The sequence below is a fragment of the Bison bison genome, unplaced genomic scaffold (genome assembly GCF_000754665.1).
Source record: "Bison bison bison isolate TAMUID 2011002044 unplaced genomic scaffold, Bison_UMD1.0 scf7180017864498, whole genome shotgun sequence".
NCBI lineage: Eukaryota > Metazoa > Chordata > Mammalia > Artiodactyla > Bovidae > Bison > Bison bison.
In genome coordinates, this window is record NW_011495057.1 from 10,885,150 (window position 1) to 10,899,438 (window position 14,289).

The following is a 14,289-nucleotide window of genomic DNA, read 5'->3' on the forward strand; positions in this document are numbered from 1 at the left end:
GGATGTACTCCTTTCCCAATTTGGAACCAGTCTGTTGTTCCATGTCCAGTTCTAACTGCTGCTTCCTGACCTGCATACAGATTTCTCAAGAGGCAGATCAGGTGGTCTGGTATTCCCACCTTTTGAAGAATTTTCCAAAGTTTGTGGTGATTCACGCAGTCAAAAGCTTTGGAATAGTCTATAAAGCAGATGTTCTTCTGGAACTCTCTTGTGCAATTTCAATAATCCAATGGATGTTGGCAATTTGATCTCTGGTTCCTCTGCCTTTTCTAAAACCAGCTCGAACATCTGGAAGTTCATGGTCCACATACTGTTGAAGCCTGGAGAATTTTGAGCAATACTTTACTAGCATGTGAGATGAGTGCAACTGTGTGATAGTTTGAGCATTCTTTGGGAATGGAATGAAAAGTGACCTTTTCCAGTCCTGTGGCCACTGCTGAGTTTTCCAAATTTGCTGGCATATTGAGTGCAGCACTTTCACAGCATCATCTTTTAGCATTTGAAATAACTCAACTGGAATATCATCACCTCCACTAGCTTTGTTCATAGTGTTTCTTCCTAAGGCCCACTTGACTTCACATTCCAGGATGTCTGGATCTAGGTGAGTGATCATACCATCGTGATTATCTGGGGCATGAAGATCTTTTTTGTATAGTTATTCTGTGTATTCTTGCCACCTCTTCTTAATATCTCCTGCTTCTCTTAGGTGCATACCATTTCTGTCCTTTATTGAGCTCATGTTTGCATGAAATATTCCCTTGATATCTTTAATTTTCTTGAAGAGATCTCTAGTCTTTCCCATTCTGTTGTTTTCCTCTATTTCTTTGCACTGATCACTTAGGAAGGCTTTCTTATCTCTCCTTGCTATTCTTTGGAACTCTGCATTCAAGTGGGTATATCTTTCCTTTTCTCCTTTGCTTTTCGCTTCTCTTCTTTTCACAGCTGTTTTTAAGGCCTCGTCAGACAACTATTTGGCTTTTTTTGCATTTCTTTTTGTTGGAGATGGTCTTGATCCCTGTTTCCTGTACAATGTCACGAACCTCCATCCATAGTTCCTTAGGCACTCTATCAGATCTAATCCTTTGAATCTATTTCTCACTTCCACTGTATAATCATAAGGGATTTTATTTAGGTCATAACTGAATAGCCTAGTGGTTCTCCCTACTTTCTTCAATTTAAGTCTGAATTTGGCAATAAGGAGTTCATGATCTGAGCCACAGTCAGCTCCTGGTCTTGTTTGTGCTGACTGCCCAAAGCTTCTCCATCTTTGGCTGCAAAGAATATAATCAATCTGATTTCGGTGTTGACCATCTGGTGATGTCCATGTGTAGAGTCTTCTCTTGTGTTGTTGGAAGAGGGTGTTTGCTATGACCAGTGTGTTCACTTGGCAGAACTCTATTAGCCTTTGCCCTGCTTCATTCTGTACTCCAAGGTCAAATTTGCCTGTTACTCCAGGTGTTTCTTGACTTCCTACTTTTGCATTCCAGTCCCCTATAATGAAAAGGACATCTTTCTTTGGGTGTTAGTTCTAGAAGGTCTTGTAGATCTTCACAGAACCGTTCAACTTCAGCTTCTTCAGCATTACTGGTTGGGGCATAGACTTGGCTTACCGTGATATTGCACGGTTTGCCTTGGAAACAAAGAGATCATTCTGTCGTTTTTGAGATTGCATCCAAATACTGCATTTCAGACTCTTCTGCTGACTATGAAATTTACTCCATTTCTTCGAAGGGATTATTGCCCACAGTGGTAGACATAATGGTCATCTGAGTTAAATTCACCCATTCCAGCAAGTTAAACTCTTTTGTTTCAATCTCCTTGTGGGTAGAATGCAGTAATAATAGTATCCACCGTTTCATACGTTTGTTGTAAAGATTAAATGAGCATATAAATTACTTTGGCACAGTGGTAAACGCTGAGTGCTAAATCAGTGTTAATCTTTATTACTAGTGCTGTATTCTAAACACATTATTATGACTACTACTTCAACACTATAGCAGACAAAGCTACCTTTGTGTCCCCATCTTTTAATTTTTCCATTCTACATAGAAAAGGCTAGTATTAATCTTTCTGAAAAATAACCATGTCAAAGCTCTACTCAAATATTCAGTAACTCCCCATTTATTAAACATAAATCTTAACCACAGCTTAAAAATAGTAATAAATGAGTTAATGTTCTCCCACACTGATTTCCTCAAAACACCTTTCCATATACACAAAACCCTCTAATCTAGCCCAGGCTCTCTTCCTTTTCTCCAGTAATGTTACATCCAAAATACTGTTCCTGCCAACCAAAATTCCTGAAATGGCTTTATGGTTCTCAAATCCCAACCACGTTTCTTTCAAGGTCTATTCCTCAAACATACCATAAAACTTGCTCTGGACCAACTTTCATAGTCTCCTTTACAGGTGGTGAGTTCTAACTTCCATGGAGTTTCAACAGAACTCACTACATGTACAAAACGTTTCTCATTTTCTTCCCGAGACCATTATCTACCTCTCTGTATTTGCCTATTTAACAAGGAAAAGTTCAAACTAGCTAACTCCTGGCTTAACAGTAATTAAAGTTAAAAATGTTCTCAAAACACAAATCTCCCTCAATGAAACAAGTAAGTTCAACATTACATATAACTAATTCCTAACTGTACATCTTTCCAGGAAAGGAAAATGTAGTAAAACACTGGTTTTAAATGATCACCTCATCTATATATTAACTTGATTTGGGAGCTTAAGATTAAAACATAAAAAAATAAAGAACCACTTATATCTAATTACAATATAAATGTCAAGTTTATCTCTAAAGGGATAGAACATAAATATTCTAGTCACCTACTTGCAGATATCCCTATATGTCTGAATTGCTGTATCCATATAATGTGCAGGGTATGGCCTGGGTGCTCCTGGCTGAAGAAAAGCTGACACAGCTGCCATTTCCTAGAGGGAAAGACATCACAGTATTTCAATACGAGAAAGTTCTTGCCGTCAGTTTAGCATTCAGAGTCTAAAAACTGGAATGCAGTTCACTGAATTTTTTTATGTAGCCATATATATAAATTCGATAGCCTAATGCAGACTTGGAAATAATTACGTTTATATGCTTTCAGTTTTAAAGTTCTCCAATCACATTCCAAAGTCTGTCATTCACTATTTAAATGAGTGTTTTTCAAGAAGACCTAGTAAACACTTTTGGTCATGGTCTGTAACTATCAAGTAAGATTTCTGCTGCCACCTCCTCGTTACTGCCTATTCCTTAGAGACTAGAGAACAGACCAATGATAGAACCATAGAGAGAGAAACAGAGTGCATCTGTTTCCAATTTATTGGCTTCAATATTTGAGAACAGAGCTCATAACAACTTGTACTATATACCTTTCACCTCTTACAAACTCTATGGTTCATATGCTGTATCAGAAGGCACAAAAACCATTTCTGAAACCGATCTGTCAGCTTTTTAGGACTTCTTACTTCAAAGACCCATTCCATTGTTAATAATTCAAATAATACACAATGGTGCTAAAGGATTTAAAAATGAAGGTAAGGGGCTTCCCTGGCAGTCCAATGCAGGGAGGCATGGGTTCCATCCCTAGTGGGGAACTGGGATCCTGCATGCCTCACTGTGAAGCCAAAAAAGAGAAAAGAAATGAAGATAAAAATGAAGGTTTTGGATTCTTAGTAAAATACTGTATTACATTCATACTTGTAGTCTCATATAGACCAACTTTTAATAAAAATTTAACTAGAAATAAATGAAACTTCCATAAATCGGAGGGAAATTTGCTAATGCCAACCTACTTTTAGGATGAATAAACACTTTACTGCAACAGTTTTTAAAATAGAGGAAAAAACACAAAAATAATTTATGTAAAAACTGGGATATGATTAAAGCCTTTAATCCGATAGACTATTTAAGTTCCATGACAGTATGAACCCTGCCTATTTCAGAATATCTGTATCCTCAGCATCCAACGCAAAAATTTATTGAAGAAACTGAACGAAAATATGTGATCTCCATGTGACAAAATTTTCTACGGCTCTGAAACATCATGTTTTCTTAACTAGCTTATATTTTAATTAATAAATATAATGAATACACACAGGATTCTATATTACACAAAAAAACTAAAATACATTACATATGTAGCATGAAAGTGGAAATGTTAGTCACTCAGTCATGCGTGACTTTTTGAGATCCCATGGACTGTAGCCCACCAGACTTCTCTGTCCATGGAATTCTTGAGGCAAGAATACTGGAGTGGGTAGCCATTCCCTTCTCTAGGGGATCTTCCCAACCTTGAACCCACATCTCCTGCATTGCAGGCAGATTCTTAACCATCTGAGCCACCAGGGAAGCCCCATATATATTATATAACACTATATAAAAATACATTATATTTGCTACATATGCACTATATATACTACATACACACACGCGCGCACACACACACACACATCAATAAAAGTATACTAAGGAAAAAATCCTGTAAGAAAAACAGGCTTTGAATTCTAAGTCACTTTCTAATTTAATTCTACAAGAAATCACAAATCAATATACATACAAGCTAACAATTTCTAAGGATACAATGAGAACATTCAGAATGATCACCCCAAGTAACTGCATGATCTTCAATAATCAACCATTATATCATTTCTTACAGTATACAGTAACGGGTTAACACATTTTACAAAGACTTTCGTCAAGAACTGGAGTGACCTACTTAACCTTCAGCTAGTTATGACAGATTAAACTACAACATAAACTGTATTTCTCCAAAAATTTTTTTTTGGTTTTCTGTGATGTACCTTTTAACTTTATAGTTAAAATAATTAAGTATCTTAATTTTCACCAAAAAAGGCAGGCAGTATAGTCTGTGATCAATTATCTACTATGCAAATGGTATATAGGAAGGTGGTATCAGTACAAACAGAATTTTTATTCATTCACAAATAGTTTTGCTTAGACAAGGGGATCAAAAATAACAAATACAGAATTATAACCTTCAGCAAGAAAGGAAAAAGCTCCGAACTTAGCTGTTGCCCAAGCAGGAGCTTTTGTAATCTGTGCTTTAAGAAAATAAAAAATGAATGCCTACTCTGTGTGTGTGCGTGTGACTGGGGGGCCGGGGGCGTCTCTCTAGAGAGGTATACTCCCAGCCTTGCACAGCTCTTGCTCAAGGCAGGCTGCAGTTCTTTCCCTGCTTACCTTCACGACAATTCCACTGGTTACGAGTTCTTTTCCCTACCCCAGGGTTCACAAACTGGTTTTGCATACTTTTTTTATTTCTTGGGATAACCTCCACCATGCTAAGCTGCCTCACACAACACCTTATGCTCTGGTTACAAAGATACATAGTTTTTATGAGGACTCTACCAGACCAATTTTTCTCTAAGGCTTATTATTTTTAGGGTAATTATAGACTACAATGATTTTTAGGTGTGCATATGTTATAGTAGCTATGCCTTTACTTTCCAGTGTTCAATTATTTTTCCTTCATATGCATCTACTAATATGCCCAATATGCCACTAATTTGCCTCCATCTAAATGGTTTAAATGCAGTATTAGTCAGATTGTAGACAGAAATGAAAAAGCTTACATACCATAAAATCATACAAATTTTGTGCCATTTTTCCAAACGTTCAATTTGCAGACACATTATGCATAATTTTGTAATTATGAACTTACATTATAAAGTATTGATGAAATAATATTTAAGTCTTTGTGATTTTCTATTAGCTTATGTTAGTTAATCATAGACCAGAGGCTGTCTAGCCAAGAACAATTCATATACTTTTTCAAATACTTTTATTCATCAACATTTTCAGTTCCTGAATGATTTTTAAAAGTTAGATGACTTTTTGCTATTTTAGCTTTACTTTTTAAAATTACTATCTTATTTTTATATATACAATATAGAATATTGTATATATATCTTTATATATAATCAATATAGAATACTGTATATATATCTTTATATATACAATAATTACTATCTTATTTTTATATATACAATCGTTTTTGAGATTGCATCCAAGTACTGCATTTCGGACTCTTTTGTTGACCATGATGGCTACTATATAACACAATCTTATTTTTATACATACAGTATTAAAACAAATGCAAAATAGATGGCAGTTATTAAACAGGTTATCTACATGGTAATTATCAATGAAGTAGAGTTCTTATGTATTTTTATTCTTCACACTGTTGTTTATAGCTTACATGTTTTTAAGAAGACATGCAGAGTTGGGAAGGGAGCACATGACCTGTGCCCTCTGCCTCCGCCACCACTGCCGCCGCCTCCTTCTGCCACTCGCTCATATGCCCCTTTGGTGTGGACCTGATACCTCTTTTTTGAAGCAACAGCTGAGGAGATTCCTGCACATGCCATGGCCAATGAAAAGCCCATGGGAGGAGTCACGATTGAGAATGATGATCCTAGTCATTTGAAGGGGGTTCTGTGGCGCAGTAGTAAACTAATGGAAGCCTACTGTGAACAACAGGCTTTGTCAACGAGGCAGACCACATTCCCATCTGTCTGGATGCCAATCAATGAAACAGACACACCTGCACAGTTGGAAATGGAGGCTGAAGATACAGCTGATCTGTTCCAGTGGCAGACAAGAGGTTTCTACTAAAAACGGAACCTGCTACTTAACTCCAGAATTCTGTTCCTCCAGACCAAGAAGACATTCTCAGTTAGAAAGCTGCAATTTGGTTCCACCACATCCTGACTACTACAGTACAGTTTCTCTGTTCTTTCCTTTTCCCCTTCCCCATTCTTTAACTGAACATAAAGTAACTGGTGTATGTGCACAAGCACACTGCATTTTTTTTTAAACCAAATGGCCAATGGTACACTTTGTTCAACATCGAATGGAGATGAGATGGAGAAAAATATTGGTTCTCTGAAAATATCCCTTTCCCTTTTCTCCATTAGTGGCATGCTCTTTCAGCTCTTATTTTTATATTCCAGCAACTCACTTTGTTCTAATAAAGAACATAAAAATCCTTGCATACCTTATCCAATTGGAAAATTTTAATGTTTTTCATTAATCATTTAAAACCAAGAACAATTTTATAACTTTTCTGTATGTAGCTGTTACATGCAGGGCAATCTGTCCTTATGTGGGAAAAATTACCCTAAAAGAAATGAATCCTAGTTTCCCTCTAAGTCATGTGTCCTGCTATTTAAATAAATAGACTATGTAGAAAGTAACAATGCTAGTTTACTCTTTTCTAAGCACAGAAAGTATATTACAAACATATTTATGACAACTTTTCAAATACAGTAGAAGTTTATAAGGCAACACGGAAAATTCTTTCTGAAACACCTAGGTTTTATATCAATTACAAAACTAACATTGCCAATGCCTACTGACAGCCTAGGTAGTGTGCCAGGCACTTTACAAACTTTGTATCTCATCTAACCACATTTAGGATTCCCATTCTGCAGATGAGAAAACTAAGGCTTAGAGATGTTCAGTAACTTGCCTAAGATGAAAGTTTGTCGCACACCAAAGTACATGTTCTTAACCAACAAACAGTCTTAGATCAGAAAAAAACATTTCAAACAATTTAAAAACATTTTTCAAGACATAAAAAAGAACCCTCTATAAAAGAGAAGTTCTTATACTGGGAATACAGTACAAACTATAATTCAAATTAAATACAAAGTATTAATCAAATCTAAGAAACCCTCATGTATGACCATGTTTGAAGATACTAATTTAACAGAAATCCATCAAGTTATCACCAATTAATTCAAAATCTATAAAGCATTATATGCTCTTTGAGTACAACTTTATCCCTAGGGAAAATTCTGCTTGCCATTTCATAAAGAAAAATTTCTAAGTCATTCATGGTAGCAGGAACAAGAAATTATAGTACTAGAGAATACCAACCAAGGCACCAGCTGCATAAAGCATTGCTTGATCATTAAGAAAATCTTTCTTTGCAGTATGATAGCAACTGTACGCCAAATCATAGTGCTGCACCAAAAAGCACAGGTCAGCCATTTTCCTGATCTGAAGCTCTGGCGCTTCTGGTGGATACCTGCAGATACAAAATAAAAAGAGGAATTCAGAAGCTATGACCTCTAAGCCATTAAATATTACAAAATGTCAAAAAGATGCCCAACTGTCCAAAACATACGAAAACCTGATCCTGTCTTATAAAAATCCTACCTCCAAGGAGGTAGAATTTCTCAAAGATATTTGGAAACAGATTGTTACATCTGTATCTATATAATTTATATCTTTATATTGAGAACTTCTCAGCAGAAGGCAAGCACTTTCTCCATGGTCAAATTAGGAAGCAAATGATCAATTCCAGGTGATTCACCTTTATGTACAGTCAAAAAAAAATCTAAAATGAATTTTATTTTCTCTTAAAACCAGATTTTAGACAAAATTTCTAAATACATGCTATGTCTTAGAATTACCAGACCTCAGTACTTTAATAAAGAAGAGTTATCAATGAATACCTAATCCAACTCTTATCTTTTTAAGGAAAACAGACCCAATAATGTGACCTTCCTGTGATCTTGTTTATTTGTAGATATCAAATTACTTATAGTTTTTTTTTTAACTTAATATAACTTTTTTATGGTCACTATTCTTATCTACTGGAGTTTTTTTTTTTTTAATTTTTATTTAATTTTTAAACTTTACATAATTGTATTAGTTTTGCCAAATATCAAAATGAATCCACCACAGGTATACATGTGTTCCCCATCCTGAACCCTCCTCCCTCCCCATACCTCTACTGGAGTTTTGACCAAATTGAAACTAAGAAACTAGAGATACAGTCATTTTTTGCAGAACATCATTAAACACTAATCAGAGTTAAATACAGGAAAACTAAAAACAGTAATATTTTACTCACAGCAATCCAGATGTATTTTTTAGCTCATTAACACTCTTTTCTGGAACTTTACTGCCACTAAACCATTTTTTAGTTGCAGAAAATAGAGATCGACTCAAACCTTTTCTTGATATTAGCTAAGAAAACAAATGAAATGTTGACAAACCTGAGTTTAGTTTTCTTTACATAGAAAAAAAAAATTCTAAATAACTAAAAACTTTTAAGAGTAAGCAAATGTGCACTTTAGTAACAATGATTTAAAGAAAATTATCCAAAATCCCTAGTAAAAATAAATAAGCCTGTTCTAGGATTTACTCGGAGAAGGCAATGGCACCCCACTCCAGTACTCTTGCCTGGAAAATCCCATGGACGGAGGACCCTGGTGGGCCACAGTCCATGGGGTCACTAAGAGTCGGACACGACTGAGCGACTTCAATTTCACTTTTCACTTTCATTCACTGGAGAAGGAAATGGCAACCCACTCCGGTATTCTTGCCTGAAGAATCCCAGGGACGGGGGAGCCTGGTGGGCTGCCGTCTATGGGGTCACACAGAGTCGGACACGACTGAAGCAACTTAGCAGCAGCAGCAGGATTTACTAGAATTTCATCACTGATAATAAGTTAATAAATTCTAATACTGGACTATTTTTACAATAAAAACATAAACTCTTTAACTTACACTACTATATTCCCAAGTTTACTATTTCCTGAAATTTTAAAAAATACTAATGCAAATAATTAATTCTTACCTGATCATTTAATTGCCGAATCGTCTTCTCTATATGTGGCAAAAGGCCCCGAAATGTGAACTCTTGTATAAACTGTCGAATTCTATCATGATCAGTAAGGGTTAAACATGCACCATGAATAATTCCAGCATTTGCTTTCTTTGTTTCGTGTAATGAAGTGGATTTTACATGATCTGGGCCATCAATGCTGTTAGAAGAGTCACTGGAGGGGTCCAACTGAAGTGGATGAGCTCTAAAGTTATTTGGTAAGCCATCTACTGAAAAACAAATCTTTCTTTTACTCAGAAAGCAACAGAAAATTGCAGCATTACTACTATACTGCTAAAGAAAAGAAACAGTATTGGAACCCTTTCTCTTACTGTATGTCTTAGAAGTCTAAGACAACGACATTCAAGTTTCCCCCTAAAATCAGGACTTGGGTTAATTACATGTAGAAAATTTTAAATTCATGTAAAAAAAATAGAAATATTAAAAATAGAAAATTTTTAATTCATGTAAATAAATGAAGAAAACAGTGTTAAAATACAAAAATTATTTTTAAATAGCACAACTAACCAATGAGAAAAATTATAACAAAAAATTTTAAAGCTGTCACTATCCAAACTATAATTTAAAATACAAAAATAAAACTCAAAATTACGTGAACAGGGGAATAATTAATGCTACATATCATACTGTCCCTTGCTCTGTACCAAAAAAATTTTTATGAAGTTTGACTTATTACTCTTATAAAGCAAATTTTTAAATATCAAAAAACATCAAACTCAAATAACTCAATAAAAATCTTCAAAGGAAAAGCTAATCTGACCATTACCTCTTTTCACTATGAAACTTTCCCCCATCTTTTACATATAAAGATTAGCATGCTTTAACAAGAGGGCTATTTTCAATCAAAAGACAAACTTAAGAGAAAGTATATCAAGACCTTTGACTTCGTTATCTAATCCATCCAATGAAAGCAAGTTACTATCAGAATTCTTATTTGAAGTTATAGTACAAGGGCCATCTTCATATGATTCCTATCAAAATAAAATATAAAAAGTATTAACGGTTATACTTAATCATGTTTAAGATATCACCAAATTTATCAACTATAGTAAACCTCATTGTTTTTTTGCTACAGCAAAAAATGTCTAATTCTCCAAATTCTTAACTTCCATGTATCATATTCTATCACTTAAATCCACACCTACTATATCCTTATATTGTTTCACATGCACACTACCCTAATTCTTCTGAATTCAAGTTACTTCTATCTGTTTATCTGTTTATATGTGATATGCACATGCCTATATGAATCCCTGTACATGCAACTATGTAAGGAATAATGGCAAGACAGATGGACTACTGGAGGGGTAAAAAAGGATGGTATGGAATCCCCTGACTCATGGATGCAGTATTAATAGCCTGGAGTGCATTCTGAATACACAGAAGTTTTGGGAAAATATCCAATGCAATGTTTACTTGTACAAAGGGTATTGGTTTCAGCCACCAAAACAACTTAAAAAATGTCCAGACTACTCCATGAGCCCACTAATATCATGAGGTTATTATTCTGAGTGCCAGACTTTGAGAAAAATATATAACCTAGAACTTAAGGGGAAGGTGATCAGGATAAGAAATTTACTAGAAACAACATTTAAGAAAGAGTTGAAAAAATGGTATATTAAAAGACATGAGAGTTCTGTTCTATATTCTGAAAATCATCTTAATGAAAAACTGACATGGTCCCTATAGGATTCAGTACAAGCTTGATCCTGAAGCTGCTTAAACATGGAGCAGGTCACCTAAAAAGACAGTGAGTACTTTCAATAGATGAGGTCACTCATAGATTTAAAGGAAATTAAAGCATCACAACAACGACTGGATCTGACAACCATTAAACTATCCTCCAATCCTGGACTTCTAGAATTCTAAGCTATAGGATATCTATAGCTCTGTCTTCTGTTAAAAGTTCTCCAACTGCACAATCTGACCTATTATGTTCCCTTTCCCAACCTTAGATGGTTAGATTCTAAACTGAGTATTTCAATACTATTCCTATTCTGAGTATGGTCCTGAAACACTATTTAAAGCTCTTCTACCTCCAACTGGTTCTTTTTCTCTCAGATATTTTCCCCCAGCATTATCTTAAAGAAGGTCAACAATCATCTCAATGTTAAAGTTGAGTAAAATTGGATTTAAAATTTCATATATAAACAGATTGTTAAACAATATTTCTATTAGAACATCAAAATCTACATACTTTCTAATTCATATTTCTTAAAATAGTATCACATAAAGTGTTTAATGCAGCTTAGTTATACAAAATATAAATATATTTTCTATTCACTTTAAAAATCTTCCTTCTAAACAAAAAATAGTCAACTCTTGATTTTCTGAACTAAGTGTATAACTTGCCATTCGACTAGTACCAAGTGGCATAAAATTCTATCTTAAAAGTTGGAAAGAACGTGAAACTTTACACCCACCACACACCAGCCAACAGACAGCAATTAACATTAGTCTAGAAATCAACATTAGAAAAATTGATTAGGAAGAAACAAAACTTCCTTGAAATTCAAAAGAAAAGGAAATCAAAGGAAAGTTAGGGAAAAAAGCCCACCCACCTAAAAAAGTATGAGCTCCAAAAGGTGGCCATAAGAACAGCATGTTGAAAATGAAGGAAGGCAACCCCCAGAGCATGTGGATAATAAAGAATTGACTGTAAGCATTCATAATGAATTTAATGTGCAAGCCAAAAATTCTATTATCTACGTGTTTAGTCAATCTAATTCAATTCTTAATGTATAATTCACTTTTCATCTTTTTTTTTTTTGCCACACCATGCGCCTTGTGGGATCTTAGTTCCCCCCTCAGTGGAGGCGCAGAGTCTTAACCACTGGACTGTCAGGGAAGTCTCCACTTTTCTTTCATCTTTCAAGAAAACAATTAACACTGATATTTATACCTGAAAGGTATACACAGAAGGGATCACTGCGATTAAAAACAGCTTTTGAAACATTAAGAGCTCGCATACTAGTGGATCAAAACTAGCCAGATACCATAAAATAACTATTAGTAATTCTACAAATTCTACAGTGCTGCCATTGGCCATAAAACTGAAATACAGCTTTTGTGGTTTGCTTCATTATTGTTTTTTACATATACCTGGTTTTGAATACTATTTTTCTGGAGATACTGACTCCAAGGATCTGGTATCTGTTCATCTGATGCTCGATTAGATGTTCGAGAATTAATTTTAAGTAGATAGCAACCCTGAGTTCCATATTTCTGTTTCATTTCTTCATAAATTGACTCAGCTCTAAAATAAAAAATGGAAAAGTTTGTAGCCAACAAAGAGAGGATCTTAGGCAATAATAGATATTAAAATAATACAAAAACCATGAAAAAAAAAATAGTTCCCAAAAAAGACATTAGAAGTAGCATAATTTTAAAAATTAAAACAAAGTTCATGATTCTAACTGAAGTTTAGCTAGCTTGGTTATCACCTTAAAGTACAGTTACCAAAGTACGTCTTATGGAATATTTTGCAAAAATACTCATGTTATTAAAAAAGAAAGTTTCAGTGGTCAAACTAGTTTGGGGAACTACAGTAATCAAGCCAACCAGTTTCTTTGCAGCAGATCACCCCTGAGTCTTCCATTGCTACTGTGTACAATGAATTTCCAAAGAGTGGCTTCAAACTTATAAATCAGAAACTCAACTATGTGGACTAGCCTTCAGGAAATACAACTTTGTGAAATTCTGCCTTAGATAACAGATACTTATCAAAAAATATAAGTGCTAAAATAGATAATTATAGCATCCCCCCCAAAAAATCATCTTTTACTGCTACAGTTTACCCTTCCCTAAGCAGTCTCCAAAGAAAACACAGTTTAGAAGAAGAAAACACACACACACACAAGAAAAGCAGTCAAAATACTTATATAAAAATACAACTTTTTTGCTTGGTTTATTATCGGCTGGACCCATGAGCTAATCTTAGATGCAACAAAAAGCAGTTGATTTCCTTACTTTTAGTTAACTAGACTTGACAGTTGGTAAGAGATAAAATAATTCAAATAAGTCAGCCTAAGAATCAAATAGTACATTCTAATGGAAATGAAATTTTGGTACATAGAGCTAACCTAGTTTTTCTCCCTAAACTCATCAGCTATCTGGTGTCAAAAAACATGTGGATATAGCCCATTCAAATGCAGATACTAATACTATACAAATAACAAAACTAACGAATAATTAAATCCTACTACACACTGTAAAATTAAGGCTGGTTAAGTAAAACAGTTATAAATTTGTATAAACACAAAGTATATGTGTGTGTATATTTACTCACGTACAATAAACATCTACTTGCTTTACCAATGACACTGTTAAGCATAAGAACCACTGATCTAATAACTTTAATTACCACTTAAATATCTACGTTATAACCATTTAATATGGAAGGTATCCATATTCAAACAACTGAAACTAATAAACACCAGTTCAAATTATTCCTATTTATATAATACACTTTATCCAAGAGGTTACAGATTATTTATGATGTCAAAAAAAAATTATAAAGGTTAGTAATCCTCAGAACAATTCTCTGGTTTTATCAAGAAAACTTTATTTTAAAACGATGGCGTGTGCTCAGAACAAGGACAAAAAACAATTATTTAACTGCATATTCTAA

The 14,289-nt window shown here is 34.5% G+C and overlaps 1 protein-coding gene across 2 annotated transcripts in view; it reads right to left on the bottom strand.

Moving 5' to 3' along the window:
• TRAPPC8 (trafficking protein particle complex 8) overlaps positions 1-14,289 on the bottom strand; it is an 86,742-nt gene that overhangs the window by 52,948 nt on the left and 19,505 nt on the right. The window contains exons 5-10 of one of the 2 annotated variants that reach the window (XM_010828969.1): positions 12,762-12,915; positions 10,537-10,630; positions 9,612-9,865; positions 8,883-8,998; positions 7,901-8,051; positions 2,834-2,934 (exon numbers count right to left, since the gene is read on the bottom strand). In XM_010828969.1, coding sequence (XP_010827271.1) covers positions 2,834-2,934; positions 7,901-8,051; positions 8,883-8,998; positions 9,612-9,865; positions 10,537-10,630; positions 12,762-12,915 — 870 coding nt within the window. Of the gene's footprint in view, positions 1-2,833; positions 2,935-7,900; positions 8,052-8,882; positions 8,999-9,611; positions 9,869-10,536; positions 10,631-12,761; positions 12,916-14,289 lie in introns of both variants that reach the window. The other variant, XM_010828968.1, reaches the window with a different exon arrangement.